Consider the following 22,165-nt stretch of genomic DNA (forward strand, 5'->3'; position numbering starts at 1 on the left):
TGAGAGGTGGGTCCACCCTGGACAGGTCACCAGTCCATCACAGGGCAACACAGTGACAATCAACAACCATTCATGCACACACTCACACTTAAGGAGGATTTAGAGAAACCGTTTAACCTAACAGTCATGTTCTTGGACTGTGGGAGGAAGCCGGAGTACCCAGAGAGAACCCACGCATGCTCAGGAAGAACATTAACACTCCATGCAGAAAGACCCCAGGCCGGGAATATAACCCGGAACCTTCTTGCTTCAAGGCAGCAGTGCTACCCACTGCTTCACTGAGCAGCCCTATTTCTGATCCAGTTAAACGTTTAAAAAATTGTATTTTACCTAAAAATGTTTTATTTACCTCTTGGATTTGCAAATATTTGTTGTCATTGAGTCATTTTTATAAGTGATAAGTGAAAACTGGCCTAAAGAACAGTTCCAAACAAAACAACAGCAGCTGGCTTAGGGATCGGTTAGACTAACAGGAAAATAACCAGCTTTGGTCTTGATGTCACCAATGATAACTAGCGGTTCCCATTTTCATCTACAGTAGTAGGCATTCAAAATTTCCCACTTTCCTTGATGGGTCCTTGGCTGGTCCCCTAGAATTCCTTTTTAAACATCAATCTTTGTACTAAAATATTCTTTCCATCTTGATTTGTGGACATTAAGATCTAAAGAGAAGCATCATCTCCTGGTAAGACCCTGTAATTCACTGAAAGGGTGGAGTCAGAGTAAAAAAATATGCACGCCAATAAAAAGGCCAGTGGCTGGAAGTTGGAGGGGATTTTGCTGCCATTCGGCTGGCTTTTCACTGGGAAGGGCAATTTTGAATGGGTACCTGAAACTGCTCTGCATGTGGACCAAACTCCATCCATATCAGACATTTTTGCTCAAGGTTTTCTACTTTAATTAATTAACCTCTTAACATCCAGCTCATTTTGGGTAATTCTCACCTATTTTGCATACCCAAAAGGAAAAGCAAATAACTTAGGAACTGTAAGCCCAAATTGCATGTGCAATACATTATTTGAAAGCCAACTCCCGCTAGTCCCCTAATATATAAATTAAAATTGGGTGACTAGAGCACAGACCAACCTGCATCAGTTCAAACATCTCTCAAAGTTGTTTTTTATTCTCGGAAATGATAGGACTTTTTTGAACAGCAGTAATAAAGACATTCTTGAGAAAAGGCAGGTTTTATTGCATTATATTTGTTCTACATCATGTCAAGCCCGCTGGGTCGCCGGCGACCCGGTGGGCTTTAAGCGGTTAATCAATTAATTAATCTATCATGAATAACTGAAACCCAACCATCAGTGTCAGCATGTTGTTCTCTGCACCCTTTGTTGTTTTAATAAAACAGGCAATGCATTTCTCCATTTTAAGACTTTCTGCATCGTGAAATGAAAACAAAGTCATTTATAAGGAAACAGAATCAATAGAGACTAAAAAGATAACCAGTTCTACTCTCCAGATTAAATCTCTCTACTACAATTCAGACGGAGCCTTTGGGATGTGATGCTTTTTCCTCCGCAGACCCTCTGCTGGGAAACTTACTGCTCCCTTTTTCTAAATGTCATTACTTTCACCTACAGCGAAGGTTCTCCTGGGAAAAGCATTCTGCTGTTACAATAATGCAAACCTCTATGTGAATGTAGAGTGAAATTAATACATTTCCATGACTACACTCAGCAAATTCGTGTTGACAAACACACAGACACTGGTGCAGAGATGGAGTCACTGATGCAAAGAAAAACAAGATTTAGTTTCATCAGTCGTCAAAACCTGGAGGACTATTTGGTTTTTAATAAAGCAGCTAAAATAAAGCTGAATAAGATAATATATTTTAGGTCTTCAAAAACATTTTAATAGATTTTTTTCTTTTCTGTCTTGCATATCGGTGAATTAAATGGACAATGTTCTGTTGTATTGATTAAAACGCAATATTTAAAATTTAGATTACAGACTTAGGGCCTGATCTTCAATGATTCCATATAAGGGGAGCTAAATTGCATGTGTACATTTTTTTTTTACAAGTGGACATGTTCCAGAAGCTCTATGATTATCCCTTTGCAAATGTTAAGACTGCATCGGTTGAAAAGAGCCATTAAAGAAAAATAATTTCCAAAGCCATAGTTGGAGCTAATAATCATAGTTAATGAAAAGATATTAACAGTAAATAATATTTATAGTGAACCTCACATAGCTATCATGTGTTCAAAGTGCTGTGAACAAAGTAAATAAGAAAAGACATAACCGTGCTTTTAGAAGTTAAAACTAAAAGGCCAGGTGAGAATCAGAGCTTAATGGGAAAATTTCAGATGAAGGCTGGCTAGATATGTGGAAAACACATCAGACATCCATCAATTCACAGATACGGAAAGAGTTCACACGGAAAAATCTAATACGATTTTTCATCACGCCTAAAGTCAAGAATAGATATCTGGACACAAACATGGGGTGCTGGCGTAATTGTGGATCAATGAGAGCCGATCATTCTCACATATTTTGGACCTGTCCTAAAATTGTTAGATTTTGGAAAAATGTACATGAAACTGTGAAGAAGATTCTGGGATATGATATTACTATGAGTTGAGTGGTACTATATCTTTGCAATTTCAATAACACTAAAGCAAGGGTAAAAGACAGATTTCTCATTAAGATAATATTAAGAGCTAGAAAGAAAGTTATTATGAGGGAATGGAGAAAGGCTGATCTCCTTGTGAAGAACAATGGACTGAAATAATAGAAGAAATCTACATTATGGAAAAACTGACATTGTTTGAAACTTCAGCAAAAATTGGAAGGAAAGTGGATGAAATGGACAACATTGAAGATAAAAGACAGCAACAAAAAATAAAAACCTAGATAAACCAGATGGGACAAAGGTGAAATAGAACTCCCAAGCAAAGGTTTTATGTTACGTTATGTTGAATGGTAAGTGTTCATGTACATTGTGTATGTAAACAACTGGGAAAAACCCTAATAAACAGTTAAATCGTTAAAAAAAAAAATAAAATAAACTATGGAAGCCTGTTTCCGCCATACGACAATAAAAAAAATTGTAAAAATCATACTTTCGGATTTCAAAGTCATATTTATGATGCAAAGTTTGAAAGTTGATTATCTCATAATTATGACTTTGAAAGTGAAATTATTACTTTCTAACTCATAATTATGACTTTGAATCTCGGAATCTTGGTATTTTTTTTACTTTTATGTGGCAGAAACAAGCTTCCATATAAACAATGCGATATTTTACGTGAAGATTTCTTCTGTTTAGACAGGCACCCTCCAGATGCTAATCCACTAGGGGCTGTAAATCTGTGGGGGTTCCTGGTAATAGACACTGTATGGCAATGAAGAGGATGTTTGCTTTGCAGCTACGGATTAAAAGGAAAACATGTTTTTTATTAGCTAGTTCAACCTGGGCTCCATCTGGAGAGGTTGCATACAGACTTAGCTCTGTCTGTTGAGCTCCTTGCTGCAGGTGAAAACACCTGTGATCTCAACAAGGTGGATGTCTATCATTTCTCCTTTATTAAGATTAATACAGGGATTTCACCAAATCTGTTTACATGTAGAGCATCTCTCCTTCCTCTGTTGTTTTACCAACAATAACTGCTGATATTTTGGTGTCAGTTTGCTCCTTACTACTAGAAGAAGTAAAAAATATGCAAATCCTACAGCAGTGGTTGAGTTTCTGGTTTGGTATATATTGCTTTGCACGTGGTAAATGTTTCCATTTGCAATCATATATCCATAAATCATGATCTGCATATTAAAGAAAGTACAAATGGAGGAAAAGGTTTGCATGTCAGCTGAATTTCAAACACAATTCCCTTTGGACGTTCTTTGAAAATCAGCTCTGTGATTATAAACACGTTAGCACAGGATGTCAGGTTTAAAGGAAAATTCCGTTCATATTCAGAATTCAAACTTCTGAAAGTACTTTAAATATGAAATTATTACATACTGTTAAAAAAATAAAGGTTTTTTAGTTAAGAGTAATTTTCATTTGAAAGTGCTTAACTGGAGGCATCCATGTTTGTCAAAGAACACTACTGCCACCTACTGGTTTGTGCAGTATCGGCTGTTGATCAAGTCCCAGTGCTGTATCTGGTGTTTGTCACAACGCGCTATTATCCAAGTCATCTTGAAAACATTCTTCTTCCAAATGTTGGCTACATATTACGGGTTTTTTCTCTGGCAAGAAGTTCGATGGCAAATCCTCCCTCTTCAAGTTGGCGATCCAACGACCAACCCGTCCGTGGAGGATCAGGAATCAGAAAGGTGAAATAACCCTTTATTTTTTTTTTCTATCACTTTTATAGGATGCATTCCAACATCCAGCTGCCATGCACGTGGGCGTTGAGTTTCACTATAGCTCTGGTGAAATTCAATGGTGAAGTCCTCTGGAAATCTTCAATAATTGTTGTTGATTGCAGATGTGTCTAGTAGTTCCCATTGATTTAGCTTGTAAAGCGGGGAGAATGGCGCTAGGCTTACCGCACCGTGACGTTACTGCTGGAAGATGGCAGGAAGGAGGTGGTACTATATTTGGGCAAAGATGACTAGCCTCGTGAGACCATCCTGATCTCGCTAGCTTTCAAGATTTCACTCGCTAATCAGTCTGGAGACTCTCAGTTGAAGAAAATTTGGAGCCGTTCACCAAACGAACGTCCAATCAGCGTTGGCTTTGAGGCGGGTTGAGATGTGACGCAATGAGAAGCGCGACAGTTCAGTCTAAAGAACATGGCGGCTTCAGCCGATGAAACTAGTGTTAGCGTGGCTATCGAGCAAGTTTTATCGGAATTACAGAGTATTTGTTCACTGAAAGAAGAGCAAAACACTGCTCTGGAGGCTTTTCTCAGAGGAAAAGATGTTTTTGCTCTTCTCCCGACTGGTTTCGGCAAGAGTAGCCTGGCTTGTGGTTGTGTTTTCGTCGTCGCTCTGTTAGCACGTCATATGCTTCGTTGATCTGATTGGTTTATTTGGCCCGTCTATCACCAACATAGGCCAATCAGCTAACCAGTATTTTCGCCCCTTCCCAAAATTACTTCAACGGAAGGTTTCCAGATGGATATGCGGAGCAAATACATCTGGGGGAGTCAGGTTAAAAGATGGCCGCTCCCAGACTAAATTCATAAAATAACGAGAATGTATTAGTTTTTGGTATAAATAATGATCCCTTGCTTATTCCTTGCTGATCGGACTTTCCTTTAAACTGGATCACCGTTAGGATACCCTGCAGTAGACCAGACCGGACTGGACTGAGTTATACTGGGAATACACATGACATTTCCTTCTTATAAAATGCGCCACATTTCCATCATTAAACCATGAGGTGTGCTGTGTACAAACCTGCAGCCAGAGTTTATCGTGCTGAGACCACTTCCCTCCAGCCGTACACTGAAACGTAGCATTTTGCCCCACATTCACCTCCACATTCTGCAGCCGCAGGAAATGAGGAGCTTTACCTGCAACACATGTAAAAGAAAAAAAGAAGAAAAAAAAAAGCATTGAACATAATCAAACGGATCATACATTCACACGGATGTCGTTACTTTACAGACATTTTAAAACTTCTATATAAAGCAAATGGATTGAAGCCGTAGAAATGTACATGAATTGAGTTGCTGCAAAGTCACACTACTTGTGTGAACAGGTGTCTATAAAATGATGAGCAGATCTGAAACACATCTATAGAGCTAGATATTGTCATGAGAATCGAGGCACAGCTGCTCTGTCAGCGCGACAGGCAGCCTGACATTGTGGTGACTTTGGAGCGTTGCCTGCGACTGCTTAATTTCATTTGACTGTCTGTAGAAACAGATCAACCCAACCGAGTAAGGAGCCATCATTCATTTAACAATGAGAATGACAAGGACTCAAACATCAAGGTTGCCCTTATAAGCTTTCAGAATTCATCTTTTGCCTCCATATTGATTCTTTATTGGGATTTTTTTGGACATTTATTTGGGCCAAACATTCAGATAAAAAGCTGAACAATTGGGATTACATGCTGGTGAAGATTTTCAGTCATTCGGGTAATAGTCATTCCAAAAAGTAAAAAAGCAAACTTGGGACTTTGTTTCCAAGTTTGAAGATGTTTCGCTTCCCATCCAGGAAGCTTTTTCAATTCAAAATCTCAAAAATTGCTTTCTACAGTTGCCTACCAAAGCCTTGTTTTTGTATTGAAAACATGCAAATTGAAACGGAAGAATAGGTCCACCCCTGCATATGTCAGACATAAGCAGCCATTGTGTTAACCCCTTCCCGCTATCATGCAACTCCAACCCCTTTACAGGGGAAGAGAAGACCCGCCTATTCAGCCAGGCCAACAAGTCCCTTTAACAACCCCCTTTCAGAGACATAGACAGGTATGGGGGTATTACAGGCTATCAAAACAAGCAAAACGACCCCCATTCCAAAGGGGTTGACTGGTTTGTCCGGTTCAATTAGCATGAAGTGTAAAGCCGGGCATAAACTGTAAGATTTTTTCAATCCTTGCATGCAGCTACAGCCAACGGTCTGATGTGATCTTCCTGCTCACACTGTACGTCTAAAAACCATGTGGGAGTCAGCGCCGCAGTGAGATGGCGCTACTCAGACTCGTCTATTCGGAAGCCAAACAAGTAGAAGAGGAATAAGAAGGTCACTAGAGTTAAACGTGCTTCCTTGGCAATTTTGTGCTGAAAGCCCTAAAAGGAAAGCCTATGACGAATTTAGACAAAGACATGGCTAAGCAAATGTGGCTACTACGGTCTGTCAATTTTACAGAAAGAACTACATTTTACTCGCACTTCCACCATGCTTCTGGGTTTTCATCTAAATGAGATATAGAAGAAGAAGAATCCTTGTTTGCGCACTGAGCAATTTTCCCACGATCACCTTACAAAGGCCGACTGAATTTTAAACATGAGAGGCTGATCACTGTACACTACACGAAGCACGATCAGGCTGAAAGTCGCCAATCGAAAAATTCTCGCATGACTAGAATGTCACCCGAAAAGGGCAAAAAATCATACAGTGTAAGCCCAGCTTAAACAAAAACCAGGCTTTGTTAAGATAATGTATAAAGCAACTCAACGCTATTTCTAACATTTGAATTGGAAAAGCTTTCTGGATGGAAGCAAAACTATTGAAACTTGGAAACAAAGTCCAATGGACTGGGGGTTTTTTTTGTTACTTTTTTGGAATTCAGGTTAAAGCAGGTGAAACTTTCTCATTTAGATCAATTCTACTGTTTGGTAAAAATAGCTAAAGGAAGCAGCAAAGGAAAAGGTTTTTTTTTTAAAGGCTGCTTTCTGCGAAGCAAAGTGTTTCTGTCAGATTTGAGTGATGAAGACCCTGAGTTTGGCCCTTCCTCTGGTCCCCTGCAATCTGTCTGCAGTCCTCACCATCTATGTGTGTGTGAGCGTGCAGGGCAGCTATAAAACAGATGATGCTCAGCAGGGTTACAGTTTTACACGGTAGAACCACGGTTTCACTTACGGCAAGGATGAGCCAGGACTCGTATGTCGTCGATGGCGATGAAACCTGGATGGCCTTGGACCGAAACCGCCTCGAATATGACCTGAGAATGAAAATACAGAAGAGAGAGAGAGAGAGAGTGAAATAAAAACTTCTCTCTTTCACAGACCGCTGCATCTTGACATCGCTGTGGAGAAGCTCATCTGGGGAGCCCAGGGGAATCTTCCACCAAAAGTCAGCAACTATTCCTCTTTTCACTTCATCACTTCTGTCTCTATCCGTATGCCAACCACATATGCTGTCACTTTCCCGCTCTTTTCTTCTCATCCATCTTCCATTTCTCATCGCACCCTTGCTTTTGCTTTATTTTTTTTCCTTCTCTATCTGTCTCTTTGTACCATTCTTGATTTATTTTCAAAAGAAGCCATAGCTCATATTCTTAGAGAAGACCTTTAAAAGGTTGATATGAGGTCAGCTGAATGTTAAGAGGCCATGCACTCTTAAACCAAAACATACAAACATGAATAAACCCTTAAACCTCAGTCAGATGTGCATTGATTTCTGTGGATAAAGCTTCACTCTTTCTGAATACCAAGAGCATTTTTCTAAGAAAACAAAAAGCTCATTTCACACAATGCATGATGTGAATGAAAAAAGATGTTTCTGGTTCCTATTAGGGGTGTAAATAATAAGTAAATGTTGTTCCATTACAGTTTCAAGGAAAGAACATGTTTAATCAACAGAAACTTGAAAAGAAAAAAAGCAATCCAGAAATGAACCTTGGAAAAAAGTTTTAAAAAGGTTTTAGAGGGATCTGCTTTCTCAGAATTTATGTTCTAATTTAGTTTTCCTTTTTCTTTTTTTTTGTTCTTTCAAATTTCTATTATAGTTTTTTAGACTGCAGAATCAGACTGCAGAGCTTCTACATATCTTGAAATTTAGTTTCTGGCATCATCATATTAGTAAATAGTTTCTTTATAAATAAAAAACAGAGAGAAGTAGGAAGAGCTTAATATTAGCTACAGTTATAGTTACATTTAAGTCAGATTCTTATTCTACTTATTACCATTTATTGTGTTCTTGCAGGTTTGTTTTCTGTAAAGAGTTTCACTTTTAACTGATGGCGGTTTTAGAAAAGGAGGTCTGATCTCTCCCTGGGAGGTCACACATAATTAGGAAGTTCTGAGACACGCAGAATAAAGCCTGTGATTCACTTTAGTATCTGATGCTTTTTTCTTCACTCAGGTCATTACCTAAAACAAAATCACTGCAGTGTTACTGCACTGATTCCCAGAACTGCACGGTGCTGCACCTTAATAGACCAATAAACAAGGAGATACACAGCAAGACTCGAGGTCATTAAGGGAACAGTTCAGTGTCTGGACTCACAGCAGTACAGCAGACCAGGCTCTACTGCTACTTAGGGTTGCTAAAAACTGTGATCTTACCTTAATGCATCACTTCAATGCCAACACTCTAGACTGAACGAAATTAGTATAAATTTTTAAAGTGTATCTCAGGATCCTTTTTTCAGTCCTGAGGCTCTGAAGGTTTCTAGAAGCTTTACTACAAACCAGTGGTGGCTCCTGCTCTCTGAAACAGGGGAGGCTCAAAGGTGTTAATTAAATCCAAAAGTCAAGCACTGCATTAAGAAATGTTGAACCACATTAAACTGATCACTACAGGGGGTGAAAATAACTGCTGTGATGCGCTTTGAAAAAATAAACTTCAGAAACCACAGCAAGGGTTCAGCACAATACGACTGTTCCTACTGAATGATCAGCTGTCCCTCATGAGGAAAAGCTCCTCGATGTCTGGCCACTGTCAGTCAAAAATCCTTAAGTGTGTCAACCAATCAGCATCAAGTAGCAGGCTGTAGTCCTGTTTCTCTGACTGTGACAGAGCTTGTCTGCCTGGCTGTGTGTTTTCTTTTACAGCTGCTTTTTGTGTCTCTGTTTCTGTCTCCTTGAATCCCAGTGGGCCTCAGCAGATGGCAGCTCACACTGAGCCTGGTTCTGCTGGAGGTTTCTTCCTGTTAAAAGGGAGTTTTTCCTCTCCACTGTCACTACAAGCATGCTTAGTGTGAGGGATTGCCTTCGAGTCAATGAGTCGATGCAATCAGCTGGTTTTCCTTAGAAACTGAATCAATCTGACTGGATGATCTGGTGAACTGTAAAGTGCCTTGAGATGACGCATGTTGTGAATTGGCGCTATAGAAATAAACTGAATTTAATTGAATTAATGAGCAGCATACTCACGATATCAGGCACATTTCAATGAATATGTAATGCAGTTTAATTTATAAAGGTTGCACTGCATATTTTAACAAAAATTGAATGAAATTTACCGCAAAGCTTTACCCTAGTATTCAACCGTAAATCACCACTGCTGCAAAGAGACAGTATGCTACTGGTGAGTACCTGGTAAGAGTTGGGCCAGAATGTAGAAATGGCCAGTTCAGCCTTCACCCAGCCTTCAGTGACGGTATCCGAAGCGTTCCAGACCGGGTTTCCCTGAGCGCCTCCGTTCACCTGAGAGCAGCCAGGGACAAAAAAGAAGATAAACATTAAATTCATCGGGATGAATTTGGGGTACCGGATAGGATCAAAGATCAAAAAACAACTCATTAAAGTAGTGAGTAGGGGAAGGGCGGAGCCAGTGATTGGAAAGTGTCCACTGGGTTAATGTGACTGGAAGTTGAGACATACAATAAATTGAACATTAGAAATTTATCTCTGCATTTAACCCATCCCCTTGGGGGAACAGTGGGCTGCCATTGTGCAGCGCCCGGGGAGCAGTGTGGGGTTAAGGGTCTTGCTCATGGACACAGAGTGGCAGTCTGGGGGAGTGGGGGATCAAACTCCCAATCTCAGGATTCAAAGCCCTATCCCCTAACCACTAGGCTGCCACTCCCCTTATACTTTTACATACTTTTACAAGATCATTAGGAGCTTTTGTGTTTATTCAAATTAGTAAATCAGATGTTATGATGAGTAACTCAGTATATGAGTTTTTATCGAATACATTTTCTTTGATGGCAACTTTATTTGCCAACTTTAATTGACATTCATTTTTAATATATGCTACAATTATACAACCTTTCTTTTTTGCTAACTAAGCCTCCTCCTTTTTAATTTTCATGTGCAATAAACCATGATAATATTTTTGGATAGAGATAAGATAAAGCTTACGGTGGCTCATGTTGGCCCTAAGGTATTTCTATAGTTATGCTGCTATAGGCTTAGACTGCTGGAAGACATAAAGACCCCCTTTTCATGATTCTGCTTCATTCTAGCTCCCCCCCTCCAAAATATAAAAATGATGCAAGCTTTAAACTGCTATAAAGATGGAACGAACAGCATCGTTTACATTTTCAATGTAAGTCTTACTGTACAATTTCAATGAATGAAAATTATCCTCACATGAAATAGTTAAACATACATTAACTTAAATTCCTCCTCTCAAAATAATAACAGCTTATTAACAACAAAAATATATTTATCTATGTACATTTGCTTTTTATATTTGAAATATCTAGTGAGACATATTGTTTTTTCTTCTTTTAGGGCTCCCCCATCAGTCAAGGGCCCTTGGAATCTTCCTAACCCCGCCCCCCATACGGCGCCCCTAGAAGAGACATGGAAAAGAAATGAAAATGTTCCTGACGGGGTGCTTGTCTGCTCGACCCCCCACTAGCCGCTTTGTATGAGGTGAAGGAGGAAAATCTAATCATGCAGGGTTCATTAGTTCGTCCCTTGAGTGAGAGAGAGAGAGAGAGAGAGAGAGTGCACATTTGTTTACTTGCTCAGCCTGTTAGTCTGTCAATCCCTCTGTGTTAATCATCCACTCTAATCTCACACACCTTCATTTCTCTGCTACACACCTTGATGTAGACGTTTAGAGTCCCTGGGCTCGCTCCGTCCCGACTGGACAGGGAGTAGAGGAAGTCGATGCAGTGGGTGTCGTTCTCCTTCAGGGTAGGCATGTACAGGTGAGCCTTCTGTCCTGAAGCACGACCTGAGGCGTTCACGACCATAAAGGAACCTGCAGACAGGCAACCAGGGAAGGACTTACCATTAGGCAATTCTAGGCAGTTGCCCAAGTTCCTGGGGGCCCCATAAAACTCTGTTTACATGTATGGTTATGATAGCTATTCCTTATTTGTGTACAGTAATTATGTTTTTGATAAAAATCCTTTTGCCAAAATGCCATCAGAACACCTATATATTAAGTGTGTCCCCCCCCCCTTCAGTGTCCACCATATTGGATCAGTCCATTTGCTGCACATGTTCAGAAAGATCCAAACAGACAGCAGCAAACCATTTGAAAACAAACGGTGTGAAGAGCAGTGTTGCCAACTTAGTGCTTTTGTAGCTATATTTAGCGACTTTTCAGACCCTTCTAGCACTTTAGTTTCAAGAAAACCCCTAGCGCCAAATCAGAGGCCTCTGATTGGTCAAATCTACATCCGCTCTACACTATGCGTATTTCAAGTTTGGTACCTTAATGGCTCGTTCATCATTGTGGAAAACGTCTCGTGAAGTTGGACCAGCTAGAAGAGCAAGCTGCGCTAGAACGCTGAGACCATTAAGAACTCAATTTTCATTAAGTGGGTTAATTTACTAAAAACTTTAGTACAGATGACATTCAGTGTCAAGATGAACTCCTCTGACTCATTTCAAATTATTTATGCGATTCTGAGCATTTCACTGTAGCCAAAATATCAGGAATCTTCTTCTGTTTTTTGTGAAAAATGGTTTCACAAAAAAGACAAACATGGACATTTAGTGACTGATCATCTCCACTTTCAGGAATGTCGACCATCCCTCCTGAGACTCTCCCAGTCACTTCGAATCCTTAGTGCGGCTGATGGCTCTCAGCCAAATGGAGCCGGTCGACCCATAAAAGCTCCATCCTCGGCCGTAAAGCACCGACTAAAACACTATTAGACCATAAGCTGACAAAGAAAATGTGGTTTGCGCCTCGGTTTTGCAGCCCTTAGGGTGTGGACACATTAGGACATTGAAATACCATTTTGGTGATTTAAAGAGCTTTAAGAGTTTAGCTTTTTTCTTTTTGCTGCATCAAGCGTCTGCTTTATGCAGTACAAAACTTGCCAGCCATTTTTCAGCTCACAGTACTTGGTAATTAATAGTTTGTGAAGCATTATTTATCCAGGGAGGACGCACTTAATGTCCTGAGGAAATCAATGACGCTCTTTCTCTGAAGTATAAAGTATCCTGTGCTTATAGGAGTTATAAAGAAGCACCCCGATGAAGTCAGACCCCATAATCAAGTCAAGTTTATTTAAAAAGATCATTTAAAAGTAATGGTTTTGACCCAAAGGGCTGTACCTTAAAGGTGCCAAAGAATAATTACATTTAGGAGAAACATAAAAATGCAACAACAGCACATTGCCCTTATTTGGAATCAGAGTGAGACCTATCAAAGAAAATAAAAACACAGAAGGTTCCAAAGACGGAAATACTAAAACCCAAAAACCAGACAAACGTAGGAACCTTTTTTATTTCTATTCAAGGTTGCTCTGATCTTCAACCTACTTCAACAAAATCTCCCTAAAACTGGAGGATTTAATCCGAAAGATCCGCCTCAAAGTTCAGATAATCATACGGGAACTCAATCAAGGACCAACCATGACTAGAGTAGAACAGAAGAGAACATACCAGAATAGAACAGAAAGAATATACTAGAATAAAACAGAACATACTAGAATAGAACAGAAAGAACATAGAACAGAACAGGATAGCATAGATAGAACATATTTGTATCCACCTTATTTATTATCCACAGAATAGAATTAATCACTAGAGAATAGAACAGAATAGAATAGAACATATTGGAATAGAACAGAACTTAATAGAACTGAATAAAATAGCATAGAATAGAACAGAACAGAATAGAAAAGAATTGTATTGAACATTATTACAATAGAATAATATAGAAAAGAATAGTGTAGATTAGAATAGAGTAGAATAGAATAGAATATACAATATAATAGAACAGAATAGTATAGAGTACTATAGAATAGTATAGAATACAATAGAATAGAACAGACTAGAATAGAACAGAATTGTATTGAACATTATTACAATAGAATAATATAGAATAGAATAGTGTAGATTATAATAGAATAGAATATACAATATAACAGAACAGAATAGTATAGAGTACTATAGAATAGTATAGAATAAAAAATAATAGAACAAAATAGAAAAGAAGAGAATAGAATACTATAGAATAGTACAACAGAGTAGTAGAGACTAGAATAGAGTAGATTAGATTAGAGTAAAATAAAATTATATAAAAAAATGAGCAGAATAGGTCTTTCGCTGCACAACAGGCAATAAAAACATCCAAGGAAAGAACATTTAGGCAACTATTAATAAAAATACTTTTTCAGGTAAAACTTTTTCTACTTTGTATGTTATATAAACAAATGTGTAGCCCTTTGCTCTGAGTATTTTTACTTACATTGTAGAGGAAGAAGGAGTAATGAATAAACTATGAATTAAATAGATAAATAATAAAGTTGTATATAAAATATCAGGACTATAACCTGAAAGATTTTCTGGAACCACCCTGATCGCATCCCGGCGGCTGTGGAGCAAACTGTTCTGGTAAAAACAAAGTCCTTCTGAGAAACAGCTTCTCCTACCTGCGTAATCAAACTTAACAATCAGATGGAAATCATTTCTACAGCGTGAGTTCAGGTAAAACTGAGGAACCCTCAGGTTACAGAGTAACAGAAAATCAGAGGTCGCTTTCCACAAGAACTTTTCAACAATCATTATTTTACCGGTTCTCTACAATCAAACATAGCTGCTTTTTATGCAAAAGTCCTTCCTATCTTTAACATCACCTTTTCCTTCTGTTCAATAGAAATGTAGACGTCCGGGCAGGAAGGTCTGATTGGTGCATTTAGAGGTGCAAAGAGTTTTATTTGGATCCCATTAAAAAAAAAAAAATGTTAACCGGTTTAACTATAGAGGCGTAGATCCTGATCACCTCATCAAAGCATTATGAACTCTAAGAGGGAGAGAGAGACTGCATTATAATTATTTTTAAATGATTTTATAATCATTTATAGTAGCAGTTTAACACACCTTTCTGCAGCTTCTCTACTTTTAGCCACTCTTTACTCCATCCAGTAAACAGTAAACAGTGTCTTGCCCACGACCAAAATCTAATAAATTAGAAAATATTCCCACAGTAGTAAATCATGATAATCTAATTAAATAACTACAATTGGGGAAAAAGTGCAAATGATTAAATGTGTTTTATTTAACATAAGATCTCTTTCCTCTAAAAGTCTGCTAGTTAATGACTTGATTAGTGATAAACACATTGATTTATGTTGCCTTACAGAAACTTGGCTGCAGCAAGAGGATTATGTGAGCATAAATGAGGCAACTCCTTCTAGTTATTTACATTTTCACATACGAGGTGGAAGAGTGGCGGCAGAGTCTCAGGATGACTTACTGATTACTTCAAAGACAGTTAATTATTACAACTCTTTTGGACATTTAACCCGTAGTTTCCCTCATCACTATAGTTTAGAGATGTTGGAGATCGGCCTGTTTTTCAGTGTAGTCCTGTTTCTCTGACTGTGACTGGCTGGATGTGCTCTCTTCATTCTCTGACATGGGAGCTGGCTCAGAGCTCGTCTGCCCGGCTGTGTGTTTCCTGGACGGGGCCGCCTTTTACAGCTGCTTTTAGTATCTCTGCTTCTGTCTCCTTGAACCCCAGTCGGCCTCAGCAGATGGCCGCTCACACTGAGCCTGGTTCTGCTGGAGGTTTCTTCCTGTTAAAAGGGAGTTTTTCCTCTCCACTGTCGCTACAAGCATCCTTAATGTGAGAGATCAATCAACTGGTTTTCCTTAGATAGAAAACTTTGAATCAGTTTGACTGTATGATCTGGTGAACTGTAAAGTGCCTTGAGATGACATGTGTTGTGAATAGGCCCTATATAAATAAACCCAATTCATTAAGACAAAATAAGAAAAAATATTGTTTTACTTTTTTTATTATTATTATTTTTGTAACTTTTTAAGTTTTCAGACTGACTTTTATGAATAACATTCTTCCAGATTAGATCCTCTTTCCTTGTGGGGGGAAGACGCATTTCTATTGGTCTGCTGGACATTAGCAACATTTTTATTGGTCAAGAGCGAGACTTTAGTCTGAGCTGGAAGTGGAGAGAGATCTGTGAAACGTAATAAATAAAAAAAAAAATGTAGAGCTCAATTTAAAAAGGATAAATTTGTCTAAAAAATATGAAAAGAAAATAAATCTTAGGAAAAGGCAACGAAAACATCAAATTTCCATTTACAAAATGCCTGAAACACTAATGGAACAAAAATCACTTCATATAGCTGTAATCTGAGTAGATTACCTGCAACACGCCGACTAATCACACAGGTTTGTGTTTGCAGAAGCAAATTAATGTTTGTTAAACCGGATCCTAGGGGCCCTTAGGCACCTTTTTAAAACTTTCTGGAGGAGGCACAGATATTCTAATGTATTTATAATGAGAGAGACGCACAGAGGGACATAATGAAAAGAGGAAGGTGCTACTATAGACATAAAAACACAGACAGAGAATGTGAGAATAAACCTCTCTGAGAGAAATTAGCATAACAGCCAATTTTAACACAATGAAGGAGAAGAAGCGTTTTGACTGTCTGACAAGCATCAACAGATCTCTCACATTGCTGCATCGCTACGAGGTCTGAGAAAAATAAACCCGTCAATGTGAGAAAAAACCATTAATGCTGAACGTCTAGCATATCAAAGAAACTTCAAGACTAACATGAAGATCAGAGGAAGTGGGTCAGCTCAAAAAAACTTCCAGCACACGACTACTTTCACAGGAACCAGAGCGGCATGGGCCACAAGGTGAAGCAGACACCTCTTCTGCTGCTGAGGTGAAGACCAGCTGTCTGCTTTGCTCAGGGGGGGATTTACCATAAGGCAATACTAGGCAGTTGCATAAGGCTCCAAGTTCCTGGGGGCCCCACAAACCTCTGTTTACATGTATGGTTAATGCAACTATTCATTAATTATGTTTTTGATAAAAAAAAATATTTCACTAAAATACCATCAGAACGCTTATGATATTAAGTATGCCTAAATCTAAAAGCAGCAAACTCTGGCCTCCAGAGCAAGTAGATTGGTAACCCCGCCTCCTGCTCTCCTCTATCTTGTCTGCTGTCATGATTCATGCAGCTATTATTTCATCCAAATGAAAAATGGAGAACAGATAAGCAGATCATGGCATGTCTACAGTGAAAAGAAGGACTGGGTTATTTACTTTTGCCTTTTTGGAAACACAGGAAGGAGCAATCAGCTAAGTGAGCTTAGTGCTTGGAAAAAATATTTTATTCCTTTAGAGACAGCATGAAAATTCTATAAAAAATTCTGTATCTGTTTTATGTGTTGTCTTCTCAATTCAGAGGGTCTGTCTTTGCCTAGGGCCCCAAATTTCCTAAATTCGCCCCTTGCTTAGGTTTAGGTCAGATTAGGATATTTTCGTATCAAACAGGATGAGAACAAGTCATCATCCACATGATCAGATATTGCGTAATCTAATCCTAAAAGGACATCTCATCCCAACCAGGCATCAAAACCTGTTCCAGAACGGACAAAATGGCTGAGGTTAAGCTTTGGAACGCATCTTAAATCTCACCTCTGTTAAAACTGCATGAACTCTGGTTGTTGGTGCAGAAAACCCCAAAAAAGTTCAAATAAATTCTCTCCAATCCAGTCGAGATAAACTGTTAAATAAGCGGGAAGCAGCACAGAGTGTTTGCTTGGCTGAGTAGATGGAGAACATTGTTCTGGGATGCTGTCTGGAGATGTTGAATCTACGGATTAGACGGAAACATAAACCTAAACAGCATCGAGCCAGGTTTTACATTGGGGAAGTTTGCAAAAGATATGATGTTCTTCTAAATCCAAATGAAAAGAAAAATAGAAAGTTTAAATGAATCAAAGGAGAACATTTATAACCTGATTAGAGATAAAACCTCCACTTTTCTGCCATGAAAACAGCTGACTGATTCAGGCATTACATGTTTCTAAAAACAGACAAAGAACAAATGTTTCATCAGAACATATTAGCCGACAAGCAGCCGTACAAACACACACATAAAACAGACGGAAAACAGGACTTCAGCTCCAACAAGGTGATTCCCAAAGAGCTGAAACTGTTGGCAGGATTATAGACATCAGCTTTGTTTTTTATTATTTTTAACAAGTCTCCAGATTCCCTGTTTCATAGATGTAGTCTTTTAAAGCCTGATGCAGCCTTTCCGAGATCAGAGAGATGGAGGATGAACTTCTGCAGCAGTAAATAACACTCTGAGTGTTTCTGTTCTGATTTATGACAAACATCCCAGAACAAAGAAAACAATGGGAATATATCTACAAAAAAAGATCATTTGATCCTGATAAAATTATTTTAAATAGACCAAGCGTCCATCCTGATACTGTTTATATCTTCATTTTTGAGCCTAAATATAATTACAGCACACGGCTCAACAAGCAGAAATACACAGTCGTGGAGCCAACGGCTGGCAGAACCAGAACTATTAGAAAGCCAGATTGGGACTATTGATGATGCTACTAAATATAGCCTGACTGTCCTGCAGTACTCACAGCATAGAGGAAAGACATATTGAAATTAAGTATAGTAAAATAAAGTATTATTCTTAAACCTTTAAATGAATTTATTTCTGGTGTGTTTTTTATATATATGTATGTTTTCCACTGGATTTCAGACCGGGCTTTACAGTAGCCTAGGTAATAATAGTAATAATAATAAAACTTTATTGATCTCAAATTCAAGAAATTTACCTCTGCATTAAACCCATCCCCTTGGGGAGCAGTGGGCTGCCATTATGCGGCGCCCGGAGAGCAGTGTGGGATTAAGGTTGTTGCTCAGGGACAGTGGAAGTCTGTGGGAGTGGGGCTCTAACTCAGAACCTCAGGATTCCAAGCTCTATGTCCTAACCACTAGACAACCACTCCCCATTAGGTTCTGCTGCTTTACAGCAAGAAGGTTCTGGGTTCAATTCCCAGCTCGGGGTCTTTCTGCATGGAGTTTGCATGTTCTCCCTGAGCATGTGTGGGTTATCTCCTGGTACTTTGGCTTCCTCTCACAATCCAAAAACATGACTGTTAGGTTAATTGGTTTCTCTGAATTCCGTACGTGTGAATGGTTGTCCTTTTTGTCTCTGTTACGCTGCAATGGATGGGCAACCTGTCCAGGGTGGACCCTGAGACAGCTGGACATAGGCACCAGCACACCTCGCGACCCCAGCTGGGATAAGCATGCAGAAAATCAATGGATAGATGGATTTTATACTTTTCTTCTCTCTTTTTACACCTCTGCTTTGAGGTGCTAACATGCTTAGCAACATTATTCCTTGTTTGCCTCCTTCTCCCATGCACAGTATTCTAAAAGCATTATTTACTAACAAACTGTGCAAAACCAGAGAGTAAGACTCAAACATAACCATGACACCAGCAGGATTGGTTATTCTTTCAGATAAAACCTAATATTCAACCAGAGCGAGCTTTATAAATGAAAAATTGTCAAATAACATGACTATGCCCATATGGTGTCGGTCTTCGATTGAGAAAAGTAGTCAGGGAGTTTTCAACTGCAGCTTGCTGCATCCACGTGGCCCAGAGGACCTTTGGTCGCTACGGTTAAAATTTAAGAACTAATTAAAGGACTACAAACAAACTTATGAGAAACTAGTTTAATATGCATTTATCCTGGAGGCCCTTTTTGTACTAAATGAACAGAATTCCTTATGCCCTTTTAAAAAACAGACTGGTGCCTGGGGAGGAAGCTAAAGTTGAATGAACCAGGTAGGCGAGATCAACGTGGAGGAAAGCAGAAAAGACCAAAAAAGCCTCAGGTGTTGGAAGGACATGACTTCTTTATGAATGGAAGAAAAACAAGAACAACTTTGTGAGGTAAAATGACTAATCTTCATCATCACCATCACACAATCAAAACCAAAGGGATCCATTGGACCCCCACATAAATATCTCACTATATCTAATTGAGTAAACCAGAACCCCCGCAATGGGCTGCAACCCCACATATTCTGTGTCCTGATTGGATAATGGCCCTGCAGGATCATCATCATCACCAGCAGCAGACAGCAAGGCTGAATGTCAAGTAGGTGGAGAACGACAGACGTGCTCAGCCTCGTGGCGAATGTTGCGCTATGCTCAGGTCAAACATCGTCCAGCTCAGGAGTAACAGGCTCTCTCATTGGTTAAAACCTCTGTCATGCCCTGCTATAGATAACCAACTGTCAGTTTTAGTCCGTGACCCAGACACCTTGTCTACTTTTAAGGGTAGGCTTAAAACTTTCCTTTTTGATAAAGCTTATAGTTAGAGTGGCTCAGGTTAGCCTGAGCTATCTCTATAATTATGCTGCTATAGGCTTAGCCTGCTGGAGGACAGAGGGACCCCTTTTTCATCATTCTGCCTCATTTTAATTCTATGCTCCCGCTCTGCAGAATATTTTAGTTCAGTCTTTTTCACATAGTAGCTTTATTTGGTCTGTTCCTGTTTGGCTATGACTACATCCTGGAGAAAATATCAGCTGTGCTGCTGCCATCAACACCTTTGTTTATAGATGTGGAGACTGGCCTGTTTTTCAGTGTAGTCCTGTTTCTCTGCCTGTGACTAACTGGATGTGCTCTCTTTCGTCCTCTGACATTGGAGCTAGGTTGGAGTTCATCTGAATATCTGTGTGTTTCCTGGACAGGGCCGCCTTTTACAGATTCTTTTTGTATCTCTGCTTCTGTCTCCTTGAACCCCAGTCGGCCTCAGCAGATGGCCGCTCACACTGAGCCTGGTTCTGCTGGAGGTTTCTTCGTATTAATAAGTTTTTCCTCTCCTCTGTCGCTACAAGCATGCTTAGTGTGGGGATTGCTAAAGAGTCAATGAGTCGATGCAATCAACTGGTTTTCCTTAAATAGAAAACTTTCATCAATTTGAATGTACTGTATGGTCTGGTTGAATTGTAAATTGCCTTTAGATGACATGTGTTGAGAATTGGCGCTGTAGGCATCCATGTTTGTCACCTGCCACCTACCGGTTTGTGACGCCACGGTGCGGTATCGGCTGTTGATCAAGTCCCAGTGCTGTATCTGGTGTTTGTCACAACGCACTATTATCCAAGTCATCTTGAAAACATTCTTCTTACAAATGTTGGCTACATATTACGGGTTTTTTCTCTCTCTCAGGAATCAGAAAGGTGAAATAACTAATTTTCTTTCTTTTTTACCCGATGTTTTCCAACATCCAGCTGCCATGCACGTGGGCATTGTCAGTTTCACTATAGCTCTGGTGAATTTCAATGGTGAAGTCCTCTGGAAATCTTCAATAATTGTTGTTGATTTGTCTAGTAGTTCCCATTGATTTTGCTTGTAAAGCGGGAAGAATGGCGCTAGGCTTACCGCACCGTGACGTCACTGTCGGAAGATGGCAGGAGGGAGGAGTTACTATATTTGGGCAAAAATGGCAGCTCAGTGATCGCGACGAAAATTATTGTTTTTATTTTTTTATTAATTAACGCTAAATTCATTAAATCACCACGAACATATTAGTTTTAGGTATAAATAATGATCCATTGATTATTCCTTGCTGACTGGACTTTTTCTTTAAAGATATAAAAACATCAGCTAGAAACAGACAAAACCAGGTACATTGGTTGTTGATGCTGTTTCCATTACTATGAACAGCAACCCTTCAGAAGCAGATGAACAGCTGCATCCTACACCAGTGAACTAGATGTTAAATGACTTAAAAAGGTCACAAAAATTTAAGTAAAAGGACTTGATCATGTATTTTAGATCGTTATCTCACCTTCTGTCAAAAAAGTAAGGAATTAGTAGAAACAGGAAGAGAAAGAAAACACCAGATATGAACGTCCGTTAAACAGGAGAGTAAAGATAACAAAAACATGAACATGTCATCATGTATTTGCTGAAGCATCAAACCCCTACAGACCTAGACCCTTTTAATTTCATTTCAGATTGCCATTTGGTTCCAGTCTAACCATGTTTTCCCGTTCATTTTAATTCTTAAAGCTCGTGTCTCATGACACCGCTCCCCGGCTCCCACCTCCATCTCTTAACCTTGCAGTAATCTGATAAGTGGGTAATTGAAATGCCATTAATGGGGTATTGGACTAAACCATGAATGCAAACAACTCATTCATCCGTCTGAGGTTGGTTACGTGCTCCTATCCTTATGTCCTCTGTCCCCTTCATCCTTACATGTCCTTCTTTTAGAATCCATTTTTAATCCATAATTCTTCCTCTCCATTGTCCTCTTTGTGGCGTTTTCTGCTTCGGATTGTCTGTCTCTCTCCACCGCCAGTGGCTTGTAAACACACCTCACCATTACAGTGAAATTTACTCCCAATACGAGCCCAAAGAAAAAGCTTTTAAAGCATCAAAACCTAATTCATCTACTCATATTACAGCAAATGGAGCAGGCGGTGTGTCTGAATGAGGCTGGGGAATTTCATCACTCTCCACAAACCAAGCAAATGGCTTTTTATAATGCTTTTACATTGCTTTACATAGTGGTTGGCTGGCTCTCTTCATTTGTTCTAAACACAGAAGCTAAATGTTGACACTTCAC

The 22,165-nt window shown here is 39.3% G+C and overlaps 1 protein-coding gene across 15 annotated transcripts in view; it reads right to left on the reverse strand.

The window, feature by feature from the left end:
• ptprt (protein tyrosine phosphatase receptor type T) overlaps positions 1–22,165 on the reverse strand; it is a 471,678-nt gene that overhangs the window by 343,884 nt on the left and 105,629 nt on the right. For all 15 annotated transcript variants that reach the window (XM_038297556.1, XM_038297553.1, XM_038297554.1 and 12 more), the window contains exons 3-6: positions 11,351–11,511; positions 9,888–9,998; positions 7,489–7,570; positions 5,356–5,471 (exon numbers count right to left, since the gene is read on the reverse strand). In XM_038297556.1, coding sequence (XP_038153484.1) covers positions 5,356–5,471; positions 7,489–7,570; positions 9,888–9,998; positions 11,351–11,511 — 470 coding nt within the window. The remainder of the gene's footprint in view (positions 1–5,355; positions 5,472–7,488; positions 7,571–9,887; positions 9,999–11,350; positions 11,512–22,165) is intronic.

This window comes from Cyprinodon tularosa, unplaced genomic scaffold (genome assembly GCF_016077235.1).
Source record: "Cyprinodon tularosa strain WSP-4 unplaced genomic scaffold, ASM1607723v1 ctg390, whole genome shotgun sequence".
NCBI classification, from domain to species: domain Eukaryota; kingdom Metazoa; phylum Chordata; class Actinopteri; order Cyprinodontiformes; family Cyprinodontidae; genus Cyprinodon; species Cyprinodon tularosa.